This window comes from Eurosta solidaginis, chromosome 2, assembly GCF_040869045.1.
Source record: "Eurosta solidaginis isolate ZX-2024a chromosome 2, ASM4086904v1, whole genome shotgun sequence".
NCBI classification, from domain to species: Eukaryota; Metazoa; Arthropoda; class Insecta; order Diptera; family Tephritidae; genus Eurosta; species Eurosta solidaginis.
The window spans coordinates 307,226,144-307,246,126 of NC_090320.1; the positions used below are offsets into that span (position 1 = coordinate 307,226,144).

At 41.5% G+C, this 19,983-nt stretch overlaps 1 protein-coding gene across 1 annotated transcript in view; it reads left to right on the plus strand.

Annotated features, from left to right (window-relative positions):
- The first annotated feature begins 10,087 nt into the window (after positions 1-10,087).
- The window catches only part of LOC137241411 (uncharacterized), a 44,008-nt gene continuing 34,112 nt past the window's right edge, over positions 10,088-19,983 (plus strand). The window contains exon 1 of the mRNA XM_067768969.1: positions 10,088-10,502. Coding sequence (XP_067625070.1) covers positions 10,343-10,502 — 160 coding nt within the window. The 5' untranslated portion in view covers positions 10,088-10,342. The remainder of the gene's footprint in view (positions 10,503-19,983) is intronic.

Consider the following 19,983-nt stretch of genomic DNA (forward strand, 5'->3'; position numbering starts at 1 on the left):
CTGGATTTTTCTTTACTTATGTTAGGTTTAGTTAACCACGAAGTGTTTGCAAAAATTAACTTAATTTTAGAGTCCAAAACAAAAGTAAAATTTTGACTCTGGCTTGGGTGGTATCTATTTTTTCTGAGAACGACTACAGCAAACATTTTAATTGCTACGATTTCTTTTGGTTGGCGCAAGGTTGCCCAAATGGCGGATGGTTCGAAAGTAGTGGACGGAGTAGGGTCTGATGTATAGTGTGCTGATCCGGAAATACACAGATTCTACAAGCTGCCAGATCACTGTAGAGTTTTTCAGCGGAAGTAGTAGCCGTAACCAAAGCAGCAGAAACACTGGAAGAAAATATCTTAAACTGCAGCCGCGTTAATTTTTATATTGTCAGCGAAGCACCAGTTAAGGCAATAATCTCGCATAGCACAGCATATTAAAGTGTGTTACAGTGTAAACAGTCTCTGGAAAGAATCGGGATCTAAAAAGGGCGCATCTTATTCCCCCCTTTTTTCCGGCAGCAATCGTGTAGGTCAGGGAAACAGAATCCTACTCCCTACCACCTTTTGCCGCTTCCCAAGGCAGTCGGTTCTATGTACCGGAGCGACTCGGGATTTTTCCCGACCAAGGACTGTCATTTCAGTGTGACCCCATTTAATTTGTTTCGTCCCTCCCACAAATTGTCATCCTCCCAGCAGCTCCTTGCAGCAGGACTGCTCCATATTCTCTTACTCCGGGAAGGCATCGAATCCAATCCGGGTCCGTCTCCTGACCCCGGTCCTGGGAAATGGTTTTGCTGCATCTGCCGGAAAAGAATATTTTTAGGACGGTCATACTCTGTTCAGTGTGTCTCGTGCAAGGGATGGTTGCATCGGACAGGTTGTTCTGGGCTTGATCCCAAAACCCGACGTCCACGTAACTTTTATAAATCTTTTGTGGCTCCTTGCTGTTCACGCCCAATGGCGTCCCGTAGTCTACGCCTTAGCGCCCCCCCCCCCCCCCCCCCCCCTACTATCCAGCAGCCCCGCTGCTCAGCAAGCCACAACAAGTACCCGCTGCTGCTCGCACCCCACGGCGCCAACAACTCAAACAGCTGATACCACTCATAACTACTACCTTCGTAGTAGAGTTGGTAGCAATGCTGAGCATCAGCCCCTGCCCCCGTCTTCTCCCCCCTCTTTTCCGGCAGCAATCGTGCAGGTCAGGGAAACAGACTCTTAGTCCCTACCTCCGTTTGCACCGTCTGCCAGCACAGAATATATAGGTTTGCAACATCCGCCCAATGCAGCTCCTGCCTTGGGTGGTGCCACTTTCCCAGATGTTCTGATCTCCGCGACGGCAACCCCCCGACGGGTTTCATCGCGCCATGTTGCCGGGTCGCAAACCCAAATCATCCGGGTACCCCAATGCTTGCCCAAGGACGCCCAGTACCAGGGCCACAACAGCAATTGCGTCCTGGCCTTCCACAACCCAGGCGTAGTCACCCGTCACTTACCCCCAGAGTGGCGACGTCTCCCCTTATGCACTTCAGAATCCTGCAGTTAAACTGTAATGGACTAACTGGGAAGATTACGGAGATAGTCGATTTCATGAAGCGGCACAACATTCGCATTGCTGCGATTCAAGAGACTAAACTCACAGCAAGATCTGCATTGCAGACCTGCTCTGGGTATAACGTCCACAGGAAAGACCGCGAGAGCGGAAATGGAGGCGGTCTCGCGTTTATCATACACCACTCTGTGCAATATTATATATTTGATCCTGGCATCGACCGCAGGGACAATGTCTTAGAACGTCAAGGCCTATTCTGTCCGGTCAGGCGATGCAAACCTAGAAATCATCAACATCTACATCCCTCCTGCCACCTGTTGCCCCAGTGGATACCGCCCTAATATCAGGGCCTTACTCACTGGCAACAATCGCATTATCTTAGGTGATTTCAATGCCCATCATGATCTATGGCATTCAAACTTGCGGGCGGACAGTAGGGGTGAGATGTTGGCGGATCAAATATAAGAAACGACGTTCTGCACAATAAACGGAGACGCCCCCACACGTATGGTAGGAAGCTGTCACAGCTCGCCAGATATCTCAATCGTGAGCGCAGAACTCGTAAACTGCGTCAACTGGCAGCCGATGGTAACATTGGCATCCGACCACCTGCCCATACTTATTTCGCTTGAGCGTACCGCCGACTTCATCGTCACTGAAAAACGCACTTTCATAAACTTCAAAAAAGGAAGAATATAAATCCTTTACAGGCAGCCGCTTTGCTGTTCTCCCTATCCCGACTGATGCCCGCCAAGGGGAGCGCGCCTTCCGTAAGGTCATTAAATCCGCCTCGGCACATTCCATTCCCGCCGGGAGAATTCCCGAAATCCGGCCCCACTTCCCGGCGGAGGCCGCAAACTTAGCGAGAGAACGTGACCTTATAAGACAGCTTGATCCAGGCGACCCCCAAATAAGGGATATAAACCAACGCATCAGATTGCTTGTGGATGAACACAAGCGGGCGAAATGGGAGGAGCACCTAAGAAGTTGTAACCTCTCTACCGGTGTGGGTAAACTTTGGTCCACCGTAAAGTCCCTATCGAATCCGACTAAGCACAAAGACAAAGTTTCCATCGCCTTTGGCGACAAAGTGCTGTCGGACGCGAAAAAAAGCGCGAGCGCTTTCTGCCGGTAATATATAATGCATCCTACGGTCGACAAAGATAGACGGAGAGCCAATAGACACGCACATAAACACAAATTCAGCGCTTCACCAATCACCATCACCGCTAAAGAGGTTGAGGACGCCATTGGTCGTGCTAAACCATCCAAAGCAGTGGGCCCAGACGGCATAGCCATGCCGATGCTTAAAAGCCTAGGGAAAGAGGGTTCCAAATATTTAGCGCATGTCTTCAATCTGTCTCTTTCCACCTTTGTCATACCTGAGAAATGGAAAATGGCCAAGGTGGTCCCGCTACTAAAGCCTGGGAAACCAGCTAACATAGGTGAGTCGTATCGTCCGATATCTCTCATATCGCCAGTGGCAAAGACGCTTGAAGCCATTTTGCTCCCTTATTTCCAAGCAAATTTGCTGCTAGCCCCTCATCAGCATGGCTTCAGAAAACTCCATAGCACTACCACCGCGCTAAATGCCAGTAGCACCCAGATAAATCGCGGTTTAAATCAATACCCCCACCATAGAACAGTACTCGTAGCGCTAGACCTATCAAAAGCTTTCGATACGGTCAACCATGGCTCGTTACTGCAGGACCTGGAAGGGTCCACCCTTCCCCCATGTCTTAAAAGGTGGACCGCAAATTATCTGGGTGGTCGGCAGGCATCGGTGCAATTTAGAAACGAAGCATCAAAACCAAGGAGAATTAAACAAGGGGTGCCACAGGGTGGTGTCCTATCCCCACTTTTGTTTAATTTCTACATATCTAAGCTACCTTCACCACCGGAAGGAGTCACAATCGTTTCCTACGCCGATGACTGCACAATAATGGCCACAGGCCCAAGCCGAAAGATCGATGCGCTATGCAATAAAATAAACGGCTACCTCCCTGATCTCTCCAGTTTTTTCGCCTCGCGAAACTTGGCACTATCACCGACTAAATCTTCCGCGACCTTATTTACAACATGGACGCCCCAAATGTCGACCATTTGGAACATCCACGTCGATGGCACTATGTTACCGACTGTCCTACACCCCAAAATCTTGGGTGTGACGTTTGATCAGGTTCAAAATTTTGGTGAGCACGCAGCCGCAATTGTTCAGAATTCAGAGCCGTAACAAAATCCTCAAATCCCTCGCTAGCAGTACTTGGGGAAAAGATAAAGAAACGCTCATGACTACATACAAAGCAATTAGCCAGCCGATTACGTGCTACGCGTCACCCATATGGTCGCCAAGCATAAAAATCACCCACTGAAAGAAACTACAGGCCTGCCAAAATACTGCTCTCAGAATCGCCACGGGCTGTCTTCTTATGTCCCCAGAACACCATCTGCACAATGAGGCGAGAATACTCCCCATCAGGGAGAGAAATGAGATGCTGACCAAACAGTTCCTGTTGAATACCCAGAAACCTGGGCATCCCAACAGACATCTGATTGATGAACCAGCACCGCCTAGGGGCTTAAGGAGTCATCTCCGTAAGCATTTTGAGGAAATTCGGCACCTGAGAACCCAGCCGTATGAAGTGAAAAAACACAAGCAGGTCCTTGGTGAACTCCATAAACAGGCGTCGGACCTTTATGCCGGGAATTGCCCGGTGAATCCAGTGCTTAACGAAAATTATCCAAAACTTGCGGAAGAGGAACGCATACTCCCCAGGGAAACGCGTGTCACTCTCGCTCAACTTCGTTCTGGATACTGTAACAGGTTAAACTCTTACCTATCCAAAATCAACCCCGACATACAAAATGTATGCCCCGCTTGCAACGTGTCCCCACATGACACCAACCATCTCTTCAATTGTAATGTGGAACCTACGCCTCTACACCCCTTTCCTTATGGTCCACCCCTGTTGAAACGGCAAGTTTCCTTGGACTCCCGTTAGAGGATATTGATGACAATTTGTGATCGGTCGCGGCTATTAGGTGGGGCGAGCATTGCTACAACAACAACAACAACAACAACCACCTTTTGCACCGTTTGCCAAATGCAGCTATAGCCTTGGACGGTGTCACTTTCCTAGATGCTCTGGTCTCCGTGACGGAAACACCCGACGGGCTGCACTTCAGAATTCTGCAGTTAAACTGTAATGGATTAACTGGGATGATCACGGAGATAGTCGAAGCGGCACAACATCCGCATTGCTGCGATTCAAGAGGCTTAACTCACAGCAAAATCTGCTCTGAAGACCTGGTCTGGATATAATGTCCACAGAAAAGATCGCGAGAGCGGAAATGGAGGTGGTCTCGCGTTTATCATACACCACTCAGTGCAATATCATATATTTGATGCCAACATCGGCCGCAGGGACAATGTCTTAGAACGTCACGGCTTATCTGTCCGGTTAGGCGATGTAAACCTAGAAATCACCAACATCTACATCCCTCCTGCCACCTGCTGCCCCAGTGGATACCGCCCTAATCTCAGCGCCTTACTCACTGGCGATAGTAGCATTAACTTAGGCGATTTCAATGCCCATCCCGATCTATGACATTCAAACTTGCAGGCGGATAGCAGGGGTGAGACGTTGGGGGACCAAATAGAAGAAACGACGTTTTGCACTATAAACGGAAACGCCCCCAGTCGTATGGTAGGAAGCTGTCACAGTTCGCCAGATATATCAATCGTGAGCCCCAATCGTAAACTGCGTCAACTGGCAGCCGATGGTAACATTGGCATCCACCTGCCAATACTTATTTCGCTTGAGCGCACCGCCGACTTTATCGTCACCGAAAAATGCACTTTCATAAACTTTAAAAAAGGAAAGTGGGTTGAATACAAATAATTTACAGACAGCCGCTTTGCTGCCCTCCTTATCCCGACTGACACTCGCCAAGGGGAGCGTCCTTTCCGCAAGGCCATTGAATCCGCTTCGGCTCGCTTTATTCCCGCCGGAAGAATTCCCGAAATTCGGCCTCATTTTCCGGCGGCGGCCGCAAATTTAGCGAGAGAACGTGACCTTTAAGAAACCTCGATCCCGGCGACCCCCAAGGGATATAAATAAACCAACGCATCAGATTGCATGTGGATGAACACAAGCGGGCGAAATGGGAGGAGCATCTAAGTAGTTGTAACCTCTCTGCCGGTGTGGGTAAAGTCTCTATCGAATCCGCCCAAGCACATTGACAAAATTACCATCGTCTTTGGCGATAAAATGCTGTGTTAGACGGAGGTTGAGGATGCCATCGGTCATCCAAACCATCTAAAGCAGTGGGCCCATACGGCATAGCCATGTCGATGCTTAAAAGCCTAGGAAAAGAGGGTTTCAAATATTTAGCACATGTCTTCAACTTGGCGCTTTCCACCTTTGTCATTCCCGAAAAATTGAAAATGGCCAAGGTGGTCCCCCTACTAAAGCCTGGGAAACCAGCTAACATAGGAGATTCATTTCGCCCGATATCTCTTCTATCGCCAGTAGCCACGACAGTTGAAGCCATTCTGCTCCCTTTTTCAAAGCAAATTTGCAACTAGCCCGTCTTCAGCATGGCTCTAGACAACTTCATAGCACAACCACCGCGCTAAATGCCATTAGCACCCAGATAAATTACGGTTTAAATCAAAACCTCCACCATAGAACAGTACTCGTTTCGCTAGACCTATCAAAAGCTTTTGATACGGTCAACCATGGCACGCTACTGCAACACCTGGAAGGGTCTACCCTTCCCCATGTCTTAAAAGGTGGACCGCAAATTATCTGAGTCGTAGGCAGGCATCGGTGCAATTTAGAAACGAAACATTAAAACCAAGAAGAATTAAACAAGGGGTGCCACATGGTGGTGTCCTATCCCCACTTTTGTTTAATTTCTACATATCTAAGCTACCTTCGCCACCAGAAGCAGTTACCATCGTTTCCTACGCCGATGACTGCACAATAATGGCCACAGGCCCAGGCCCTCAAATCGATGAGCTTTGCAACAGAATAAACGGCTACCTCCCTGATCTCTCCAGTTTTTTCGCCTCGCGAAACCTGGCATTATCAACGACTAAATCCTCCGTGACCTTATTTACAACATGGATGTCCCAAATGTCGAGCATTTTGAACATCCACGTCGATGGCACTACGCTACCGACTGTCCTACACCCCAAAATCTTGGGTGTGACGTTTTATCAGGATCTAAATTTTGGTGAGCATGCAGCCGCAATTGTACCGAATTTCCAGAGCCGTAATAAAATCCTCAAATCCCTTGCTGGCAGTACTTGGGGAAAAGACAAAGGAATACCCTTTACCACATACAAAGCAATTGGCCAGCCGATTGTATGCCACGCGTCCCCGATATGGTCGCCAAGCCTAAAGACTACTCACTGGAAGAAGCTACACGCCTGCCAAAATACTGCCCTTAGAACCGCCATGGATTTTCTTCTTATGTCCCCAGAACACCATCTACATAATGAGGCGAGAATACTCCCCATTAGGGAGAGAAATGAAATGGTAACCAAACAGTTCCTGTTGAATACCCAGAAACCTGGGCATCACAGCAGACATCTGATTGATGAGCCAACACCCCCCAGGGGCGTAAGGAGTAATCTCCGTAAGCATTATGAGGAAATGCGGCACCTGAGAACACAGCCGTATGAAGCCAAAAAACACAAGCAGGTCCTCAGTGAACTCCACAAACAGGCGTCGGACTTATATGCCAGGAATTGCGCTGTGAATCCTGTACTCAAAAAACAATACCCTAATTTTGCAGAAGAGATACGCACACTCCCTAGGGAAACGCGAGCCACTCTAGCTCAACTTCGATCTGGATACTGTAACAAGTTAAACTCTTACCTATCCAGAATCAACCCCGACATACAAAACATATGTCCTGCTTGTAACGTGTCCCCACATGACACCAACCATCTCTTCAACTGTATTGTGGACCCAACGCCTCTAACACCCCTCTCATTATGGTCCACCCCTGTTGAAACAGCAAGTTTCCTTGGACTCCCGTTAGAGGATATTGATGACAATTTGTGATCGGTCACACCTATAGGATGAGGCGAAGCACTGCTACAACAACAACAACAACCTTAGACTGAGTAAGTTACACTTATCACTAAAAGGAGAATACTGTAGACTCATGATGTGTATTCAGATGAATGAAGTGCAGGTTGGACGAGGGAACGCTCGAGCACGTTTTGTGTTCCTGCCCTGCGCTTGCCAGGCTAAGACTCAAAGAGTAATATGGCAGGACGGAGTTATTTAATAACATAGGACCTGGTTTGGTCATTAAATAAATGTCTGGTAACACTAAGGAGCCACTCAATCAATGTAAGGTCCTCATGAACCGGCCAGTTCAACCTAACCTAACCTACTTGGCTGTATCCCAACATTAACACCGGACCATCACCTTGAGCAGCCAAACCGCGACTAAGGAAGGTTTGCTATCTGGAAGCTGCTCACGAAACAGATAACTGATGATAACGACCTGACGATTTAACCGAGCAGACAACAGAAAAAATGGGCATTGCCTTTAAGGTCACGCTGTATATGGGAGTCTAACGTGAAGGGAAGAAGAGCCAAGCCTACTTAAAAAAAAAGAAGTGAAAGCGATACTAGCTAATAGGAATAATTCTGGAAATGTTTTCTGACGACCCTGCGAATGACGAAAAGTTTCAAGACAAACGCAGATTGTTGTAATAATGGTAATGGCGACCCTGTGAGCATGGTTTAGTTATGGATGGAACACTTCTTGCTAGGCATCAAAGGAGACCGGTATCGATGATCAGGCGTTCCCCTGCTGCATATCAGTCGGAAATAAGAGCAACAGCGTGCTCAGTCAGTTTTCTGTTGCATTCCAATTTTGACCGTCAGTTAAGGTCAAAATATCTGGCAAACTATTCGAGTTTCCTGCCACTGGCGCCTGATGAATATCGTTTTGGTTGTTCCAAAAAAGCTCCTAAGGTTTGCGGAAAACGTCATGTAATTGAAAACGTTAAAAGGTAATAAAGATAACTTATATATGTATGTATGTGACAATGGGCATATCTTGTACGCTTTCCAATGACGCTTTTTGCATTTTCAGCTTATGCTTTCTCATTTATACCTGACGGTTTCTCATTTGCAATTTATGCTCTTATACACAAATGATTATTCTCATATCGAAGGGACGCTTTTACATTTACATTTGACGCGTTCTAATTTAAAATTTGCTTATCTTATTTTTAATTAACAAATCTTATTTCCAACTGACGCTTCTCATTAACAACTGAAAGGGGTGTAGACTGACAACCGCGGGAACCAATAGCAGGAACGCCTTGCAGCGTGGATATTTCAGGCCCCTTAACCCGCAGAGGCTTAATGACGTAATTATATATTTGTTCTGAAGTTCCTAATCCCTGCCAACGTTTTGCAAGTTGAAATGCTAAAAGTTATAGGATTATCGCCCCTAACTAAGGCATTATTGTCGGGGCGCAAGGCACTTGTACAACAGGTGACAGGAGGTATGAAAATATTTATGATTTCCTGGTCGGCATAGCCTGCCCGCACAGTTATGCCTTATGCAACCCCCTTTGTTTGATTTCCAAATAGAAGAAACAGATTCAGAGCCACATTTTGAGCGATATATAAAAATTGGTTGGGGTGCTTAAGAGAAAGTACTTATTGAAGCCCATACTTTAAAAACAAACTTTTGGTCTATCTGGGACCCATTTTCGAAGATATCTCTGAAATCAGTTGAGGTTTTACATTAAACGATCTTGATCGGAACAGAGCTTAGTATAGCCTCTTGTTTGGTGCCCATATTGTACTTTGGGTGTAAATGGGTCCATATATTGGTATACACCATTCACCTCAGCTGAGTCCCCACATTGTGGATGCACGTGTGAAAGTGAAAGAGCATTTACACAGTAATATTATCTCTACGAAGCCCCTTTTAGAAAAACCACCATGGCTGCTCTGTTGTGATTATAACATGCTTGGTTTACAGCGCTGGAAACATTGGTGGTACAAACTTAGATTAGAAGTGTTGGCGTAACTAACCTTAGTTTAAGTAAATTGTAGTTTAAGTTGGTAATAAAAACTGGGCTTTATGTCTTGAAAATAGTGAAAAGCTTCAAAGCCCCACGGCAAATGAAAAGGAAAAGCTTCTAATATGGTCAAATACATACGCAATAAATTGTAAATTTTGGCATTGTATACATACAAACATATGGAGTTGGTTAAAGAGGATAGGCCTTCGCGGTGGTGGTGGGGGGAGGAATGCAAATAAGTTTACTCTCAACGCATTTTGAATTAATTCTTATCAATGACGTACATAGCCAACTTTTAGATGACTAAACAGCCGGCGAAGAAGCGGATGGGGTAATCGAAAATAAAAAAAGCCGACGAAGCCCACGAGTGTACGAATACCAACCACACAAAGGAAAGGATATTCGACACAATCGCAATGACTTGAAAACGAGGCCAATTCAATAAAAATTGTTGCACCACCTGCAGCAGCAGCAGTTTATTCAGCGCGCTTGAGCCGTTAACATCGACTTTCAAAAAAAAAAAAACGGAATTTATTACTTGAAATCTTTAAAATAATAAAAAAAGAAAATTTTTGATAAACGCCCACACATAATCAAATTGTAAAAGTGCAAACTTTAAAAGACTGGTGACGATTGTGACATTTTTAACAAAAAAAAAAAAACTAATTTACTATAAAATTTATTTAACAAAAACTTCGTAATTTAAATTAAGAGAAAGCTTAAGGCATCAAGATGAGCAGCGTAAAACGTTTGGATCTTTTGAATATGCTACTTGTACTGGGTATTGTATTGGACACTGTTGTAGCTGTGCCAAGTTCAGTTTTGGTTCAGAATTCTGAAGTTACTTCCAATATTAATGCAGCCAACAACAATCACAATATGATGTCAAAGGGTAAGTTATAAATAAGCATTTTCTCCTTTTTTGTGTGAAATGAGCTGAAAACGTAACAAAGTGAAGAGGTAGTACCTACTACGTTCATAGTTTAAATACATATGTTTAACGGTATGTCCTATCCCAACAGGTGTTCAAAACTCTTTTTCAATTTACTGTTATTGATTTGACTAAGGCGTCACAGTTTTCGGGTTTTCACCTTCGATAGTAATCCATATCCATCAAAGTTTGAATCAGCTGTCTAAAGCCCAACGATTAAAAGGCTAATTAATGGTGACTCATAACCACATAACCATAACCAGATAAAACAGCTGATTGCTATGGTATGGCACCATTAATCGATTACATTGATTTCCATAAGGTAGGTATCAATGTAATCGATTAATGGTGCCATACCATAACGCTAACGCCATAACCATACCATAGCCAACCAATTGGTTTTTGGATTCTCGCCAAATCCATAACCTACAAATATTTAAGTTGGTGAATTTAATAACTTTTCGTAGATTTTATTCATTGTTTTGGATACGTTATGACTAAGAACTTATTTTTTGTGCAATATGTTTGTAATTTTTTGCGTTTTCTTCATTTTTATGAAATTTTCACGATTTTTAAGTTAAGGCACCATTAATCGATCACATTGGAGATGGTTATGGATATGGTTACGACTATGGCGTTAGGGTTACGGAAGTGTAATTAGCCCTTAACAGCGCATAAATTATAGCTGAAACAATTTGGAACAAAGCGAAAATTTGCATTTATTTATAATTTTTCAGACAGTAAAATTTTTCGTTTTGCCGCCTACGCGGTTATGGCTTGAAAGGGTAAACGAAAAAACCAGGAACAAAATAATAATGACACAACCCCTAATTATCAATGATGATGGAGTACGGCCAAGTGTACAAAAAAATTAAGTTTTGTGGTTCTACTAGAAAAAAAGTTTTCGCAACTAAATAAAATACAAACATATGGGTATTTCCATAGAATTGTCAGCCAAGAGATAGAAAAGGTCAAAATTTTATAGATGTCATTGGAAAGCTGCATATATTATCCTTTACGATAAAACTATTCATTCGGTTATTTGACTAACACAGAAAATATTTAAGGTTAATCAAATATATTAAGTTGCACATTTTTTTTTTACTTTTTCATGTTAGATGGCCCTGGTGTCGGTTGATCTGACGTTCTCCGTAAAAATACATGCAATCTACTCATCATGCATAAGGTTGCCTTGTACGCATCTAAATGAAAAAGTTGATTGCGACGTCGCTTTTACAATATGATGTACTATCTACGTGGTTCAAGGCCCGTCACATACGATTTTTGATGCCATAAGTGCGCTGACAAATTAATAGAATGCATGTATATGCATGGACAACGACAAATAGCGCATCACCAGCGGCATCTGGCGTGCAAAAGTAGCCAACTCTCAACTTTTGCTGCAAGCAAAGCATACGAATTTGAAATTTGATTTGGCCATGGGTGTTTTCAGACAAAATATGTACATAAGTATTTTTCTTGTATAGTGGGAATGTTTACAACAGTGCTTAGCGAATTTTTTTTTAAATGAATGGGCAAGAAATAAGTTTCAACTGCTAAGTTTGAAGTTCTTTTATATGCAACATCTTGTGCGATTGGGACGATGTTCGCTTTTGCATCAAAACTCATGAACATGAGAAATTTCATTGTGACGAGGTCATTAACGGACTTCACGACTTCGGCATGACGGCAGAGCACAAAAAAGCTTTAAGAAGAATTATAAAACTTCTCAAGAACAAAATTATGACAGTAATTTTGAAAAAGTAATGAGGCTGCAAACAAAAAAAAAAAAAAAAAAAAAAAACAAACAAGTATAAAAAAATATATAAAAAGTTTCCGAGACCCTCATTATAAGCTTCGAATTTAGGAAATTTATTTTTCGACCCAGTCTAACACACATGCTCAACTGTAAATAACGCGATGATGAGATCGATTGAGCAGATTTATGAAAATATACTATAGTTGGCACTGGTAATGAACTTTAATTTTACCTCCATTAAGCACAAGTATGCTCTCAAAGAGAGTTTAAAACAAGTAAGGAAGGCTAAGTTCGGGTGTAACCGAACATAACATACTCAGTTGAGAGCTATGGAGACAAAATAAGGAAAATCAATCTGGGGTAACCCTGGAATGTGGTTGTATAACATGTGTATCAAATGAAAGGTATTAAAGATTATTTTAAGAGAGAGTAGGCCATAGTTCTATGGATGAACGCCATTTAGGGATATCGCCATAAAGGTAGACCAGGGCTGACTCTAGAATTTGTTTGTACGATATGGGTATCAAACGAAAGGTGTTACTGAGCATTTTAAGAGGGAGTGGGCATTAGGTCTATAGGTGGACGCATTTTCAAGATATCGCCATTAGGGTGGGCCAGGGGTGACTCTAGAATGTGTTTGTACGATATGGGTATCAAATGAAAGGTGGTAAGGAGTATTTTAAAAGGGAGTAATCCTTAGTTCTATAGGTGGACGCCTTTTCGAGATATCGCCATAAAGGTGGACCAAGGGTGACTCTAGAATGTTTGTACGATATGGGTATCAAACGAAAGGTGTTACTGAGCATTTTAAGAGGGAGTGGGCATTAGGTCTATAGGTGGACGCCTTTTGGAGATATCGCCATTAGGGTGGGCCAGGGAGACTCTAGAATGTGTTTGTACGACATGGGTATCAAATGAAAGGTGGTAATGAGTATTTTAAAAGGGAGTAATCCTTAGTTCTATAGGTGGACGCCTTTTCGAGATATCGCCATAAAGCTGGACCAAGGGTGACTCTAGAATGTTTGTACGGTATGGGTATCAAACGAAAGGTGTTACTGAGCATTTTCAGAGGGAGTGGGCATTAGGTCTATAGGTGGACGCCTTTTCGAGATATCGCCATTAGGGTGGGCCAGGGTGACTCTAGAATGTGTTTGTACGATATGGGTATCAAATGAAAGGTGGTAATGAGTATTTTAAAAGGGAGTAATCCTTAGTTCTATAGGTGGACGCCTTTTCGAGATATCGCCATTAGGGTGGGCCAGGTGTGACTCTAGAATGTTTGTACGATATGGGTATCAAACGAAAGGTGTTACTGAGCATTTTAAGAGGGAGTGGGCATTAGGTCTATAGGTGGACGCCTTTTCGAGATATCGCCATTAGGGTGGGCCAGGTGTGACTCTAGAATGTTTGTACGATATGGGTATCAAACGAAAGGTGTTAATGAGCATTTTAAGAGGGAGTGGGCATTAGGTCTATAGGTGGACGCCTTTTCGAGATATCGCCATTAGGGTGGGACAGGGGTGACTCTAGAATATTTGTACGATATGGGTATCAAACGAAAGGTGTTACTGAGCATTTTAAGAGGGAGGGGGCATTAGGTCTATAGGTGGATGCCTTTTCGAGATATCGCCATTAGGGTGGGACAGGGGTGACTCTGGTATGTTTTTGTACGATATGGATATCAAATTAAAGGTATTAATGAGGGTTTTAAAAGCGAGTGGCCCTTAGATGTATATGTGAAGGCGTTCTCGCGATATCGACCAAAATGTGGACCAGGTGATCCAGAAAATCATCTGTCGGGTACTGCTAATTTATTTATATATGCAATACCACTAACAGTATTCCTGCCAAGATTCCAAGGGCTGTTGATTTCACCTTGTAGAACTTTTTCATTTTCTTCTACTTAATATGGTAGGTGTCACACCCATTTTACAAAGTTTTTTCCAAAGTTATATTTTGCGTCAATAAACCAATCCAGTTACCATGTTTCATCACTTTTTTCGTATTTGGTATAGAATTATGGCATTTTTTTCATTTTTCGTAATTTTCGATATCGATAAAGTGGGCGTGGTTATGGTCAGATTTCGCCCATTTTTTATACCAAGAAAAAGTGAGCTCAGGTAAGTACGTGGGCTAAGTCTAGTAAAGATATATCGGATTTTGCTCAAGTTATTGTGTTAATGGCCGAGCGGAAGGACAGACGGTGGACTGTGTATAAAAACTGGGCGTGGCTTCCACCGATTTCGCCCATTTTCACAGAGAACAGTTACCGTCATAGAATCTATGCACCTACCAAATTTGAGAAGGATTGGTAAATTTTTGTTCGACTTATGGCAATAAAAGTATTCTAGACAAACTAAATGAAAATGGGCGGAGCCACGCCCATTTTGAAATTTTCTTTTATTTTTGTATTTTGTTGCATCATATCATTACTGGAGTTGAATTTTGACTTAATTTACTTATATGCAGTAAAGATATTAAATTTTTTGTTAAAATATGAATTTAAAAAATTTTTTTTTTAAAAAGTGGGCGTGTTCTTCATCCAATTTTGCTAATTTTTATTTGGCACATATAGAGTAATAGTAGTAACGTTCCTGCCAAATTTCATCATGATATCTTCAACGACTGCCAAATTACAGCTTGCAAAACTTTTAAATTACCTTCTTGTAAAAGTGGGCGGTGCCACGCCCATTGTCCAAAATCTTACTAACTTTCTATTCTGCTTCATAACGTCAACCCATCTACCAAGTTTCGTCACTTTATCTGTCTTTTGTAATGAGTTATCGCACTTTTTCGGTTTTTCGAAATTTTCGATATCGAAAAAGTGGGCGTGGTTATAGTCCGATATCGTTCATTTTAAATAGCGATCTGAGATGAGTGCTCAGGAACCTACATACCAAATTTCATCAAGATACCTCAAAATTTACTCAAGTTATCGTGTTAACGGACGGACGGACGGACGGACGGACGGACGGACGGACGGACGGACGGACGGACGGACGGACATGGCTCAATCAAATTTTTTTTCGATCCTGATTATTTTGATATATGGAAGTCTATATCTATCTCGATTCCTTTATATATGTACAACCAACCGTTATCCAATCAAACTTAATATACTCTGTGAGCTCTGCTCAACTGAGTATAAAAATCACTAAAGTTAAAAACACTATGCCCATCTCGCACATATCAATAGTTTTCTTAACTATCGTATTGATGGTTGCGTGGAATATCAACCGTTTTGAGCGAATTTACCTAATTTAGCACTTACATATCTAGGATGACACAAACACGGCTTGTCATTGTGGAGAATATTATGGCTAGCAACCTTCGACCTAGATTATCTTAATATTCATTGTGACTGTAAATACCACTTCTACAAAGCCAAAATAAACTCATATGCAAATTTCCAGCCTCCGAGGCTAAACCCTAAAATGGTTGAACTAAACCTTTCGACCTTGAAATCTATCATCCGATGTGATCTTTTGATAAAATTCCATTAAAATTAATTTATTTTTATTGATGGATTGTTAATTAGTTAGTCGGCAGTAGTATGTATATAGTTCTTTTACAGTAAAATCATCGAGTTTCAATTTGTAAACCAAAAGAATTAACGAGCCACGTCTAAATCACGCTATTGTTTTTCATGATTGTAATTGGGTAAAACAAAAACGCCTATCATCACTTAGATAATGTTTAGGAGACGCGACTTACGGCAATTATTGAAGACTCGCGGCAGTGGTTAAATAACTCGCTACAAAACGGGTTGTGCTTAATAGCGGAGACATGCACTTTCGTGGGCCATCGTGTAGGTATAACCTATAGCTGAATCGGCTGCGATGAATTGTGGACACACACTCTTCGGTCTCGGAAGTGGAGAATAGTGTAGAGATAAAATAGAGAGACACATTTCAGTTGCAACTGAGTATAATGCATACTGAAATTTAGCAGTACAAACTGATTTTTTGCCCAACAATTTCTCAAGTGCAGATAAATATATGCACTTAGCAGTTCATAAAAAGTTTAAGTGCATATGTATATACATGTACAAAAAAAAAATAAATAAAACTATTATATATTTAGACATATGTAGTGATAAGGGGAATCCCCGAAGGTTTTGGTGAGTTTCACCGATATTCATAGTCCTTTGCCGGATATTGATCCGGTACGTTCCGAAATTAGCACCTTTAAAGCACTAGCCCAATCATTTTGGAAACGGTTTGACATGACCACATTCTAGATCATCCAACGCCTGCAATGAGGAACTTGGGGTCGCCTAGCTTGCTAAATACGCAAGGTTGACAATTGGGTTGGAGAAGCTATGAATGGCCCTTGTAACCCCTTAAGGTGTACGAATTCAAAACTCTATAATCATGCTAAAACTAGCACTTAAGCTACAATTTCGCAACATAACAATCTGGCTTATCCTTATTACAAGGTTTTACAAATATTTACTTTTGAGCTATGCACTTCGTTCGGCTTTCGTTCTATTTTTGTATTTTCATGGAATTTTAAGTCTGAACTTTATTATACTCAGCTGAGCAGAGCTCACAGAGTATATTAACTTTGTTCGCATAACGGTAATCCGTAACGGCATAAACTAATCGAGATAGATATAGACTTCTATATATCAAAATGATCTGGGCGCAAAAAGAAATTAATTTAGCCATGTCCGTCCGTCCGTCCGTAAACACGATAACTTGCGTAAATTTTGAGGTATCATGATGAAATTTGGTATGTAGGTTCCTGGGTGCTCATCTCAGATCGCTATTTAAAATGAATGAAATGGGACTACAACCACGGGCACTTTTTCGATATCGAAAATTTCGAAAAACCGAAAAAGTGCGATAATTCATTATCAAAGACGGGTAAAGCGATGAAACTTGGTAGGTGCGTTGAACTTATGACGCAAAATAGAAAATTAGTAAAATTTTTAGACAATGGGCGTGGCACCGCCCACTTTTAAAAGAAGGTAATTTAAAAGTTTTGCAAGCTGTAATTTGACAGTCGTTGAAGATATCGTGATGAAAATTGGCAAGCACGTTACTCATACTACTATATGTGTGCTTAATAAAAATTAGCAAAATCGGGTGACGAACAGTAAAATTTTAACAAAAAATTTAATATCTTTACAGTATATAAGTAAATTATGTCAACATTCAACTCCAGTAATGATATAGTGCTTCAAAATGCAAAAATAAAAGAAAATTTCAAAATGGGCGTGGCTCCGACCTTTTTCATTTAATTCGTCTAGAATACTTTTAATGCCATAAGTTGAACAAAAATTTACCAATCCTTGTGAAATTTGGTAGGGGCATAGATTCTATGACGATATGGCCGAAATCGGTTGAAGCCACGCCCAGTTTTTATACACAGTCGACCTTCTGTCCTTCCGCTCGGCCGTTAACACGATAACTTGAGCAAAAATCGATTTATCTTTACTAAACTTAGTTCACGTACTTATCTGAACTCACTTTGTATTGGTATAAAAAATGGCCGAAATCCGACTATGACTTCGCCCACTCTTCCGATATCGAAAATTACGAAAAATGAAAAAAATTCCATAATTCTATACCAAATATGAAAAAAAAGATGAAACATGGAATGCAGGAATAATGTTCGTGGTATTACATATATAAATAAATTGGTGGTACCCGACAGATGATGTTCTGGGTCACCCTGGTCCACATTTTCATCGAAATCTCGAAAACGCCTTCACATATACAACTATGGCCCACTCCCTTTTAAAATACTCTTTAATACCTTCCATTTGAAACCCATGTCATACATACAACATTTTCCTACATGGTGATTTTCCCTTATTTTGTCTCCAAAGCTCTCAGCTGAGTATGTAATGTTCGGTTACACCCGAACTTAGCCTCCCTTACTTGTTTTTATTTCAATACAAACACATGCGTGTAGGTGGCTCCCCCCACTAAAAGCGCTGCACCTTATATAAGGCTTATTTAATTTAAATTTAAATTTAAAATAGGACCGTTATAGGATGATATTTTTTGCTGGATCCTCCCGGTAGAATAAATACTTACGTGCTTACATGCGTGCTCATTATGTACATATGTATATTGCGGTTGTGGTTGTGCGTAATGAAAAGGACATTCAATATTACTGCTTTTTGTTGTTCTTTGTTGTTTGTGGCTTTGTTGATGTTGATGATGTTAATGTTCTGAGTTTTGCTTGCGTTGGCGTTCACTATGGCGATGGTGATGGTGATGATGATGACGCTCTCTAACAACGACTACTTTCCGTGCTCCTTTTCTAGCTGAGATTATTGAGCGTATGGGAGGATTTCTATTTTTAGTATAATACTTACACAATTCCTGCAGCTTTTCTTTATTTACAAAGCCTGTGGCGTATAAACAACGCAATGACAGAACTATGTATAGTTGTAGAAAAATAAGAACCAACACCAAAAAAGTAACAACAACATTACATGACGATAAATGAATGATGGTAAGCAACTTTCTGAGTTCAGGTTTTGATTTTTCCCCTCACTTTCTTAATGAATGCAATGCATGAGCATTAGAGTGTATCACAAAAAAATTGTGGAGAGAGCTTATATTATGCAGATTTCGAAAATGTAACTAATCTGTTTGATTTTTGATTTCAATTACCTAGTGATATACTGTTGTAAATATATTCACTCAAAGCCAGGGACGGAAAATAATTATCAAGACTTTTATTTTTTAAGGCCGAAATAAAAGTCCCGCTTGATAACAAAGAAACGGCTTATCCGAATTAAAAAAATTTGGTACCAATCGATTCTCCTGGATTCGTAAAATTAAAAACCTTATGGACTTTTGAAAATTTCTGTTAATAATACTAGAAATTAATCATAATCAAACTAGATCGAAAATCTCATAGTATAAATGGTGAACTTGCAGTGTATTATTGCAAAAAAATTTCGTTCCAATACAAATATTAGAGTGAAAATTGATAAACCGCATTCTGCTATGATAAGAAAGCTTTCCAAAAAAAGAAACGGTCGTAATCGGTCAGTAGCCAGGCCTCTTTCTGTATATAGACATTTCCGCACAGAACATGCAATATTTGAGTATCTAAAGAAGCCACGTTATTTAAATTTGCCACGTAAATTACTGACATTGCATGTAGTTGATCCACATAATTTTTTTGGACAATGGGCGTGGCAGCAACTACTTTCCAAATAAGATTTTTTGGACTTTCTAGTGCGATAACTCGTACATACTTTGAGCAATATTTTTGCAAATTGGTAAGCGAACTTCATATTTGTACATGCCGACGGAAAAAGTTTTAAAATCGAATTAAAGTCACATCCACTTGTATATGAAAATATCAAAACTGGCTACTTCAATTCATTGCTAAGTACGTGAATATGTCGGAGTTATTTCAGGACTTTTTCGGGATAATTTGGGGATCCTTCCGGCATTATTTCTGGATGGTTTTCGGGATCCCGTTAGGGTAATTTCGGGACTTTTCCGGGACTATTTCGGGATGATTTTGGGGCCCTTCCGGCATAATTTCTGGATAGTTTTCGGGATTTGTCCGGGATCCCGTCGGGATCATTTCGGGACTATTTTGATATCATTTTGGGACCCTTCCGGATTCATGTTTTTTATTTATTGAAACCTTAGATTTTCGAATACTGTTGATTCGTTTAGCCGCAAGGCGCAAAAAATGGCGGTC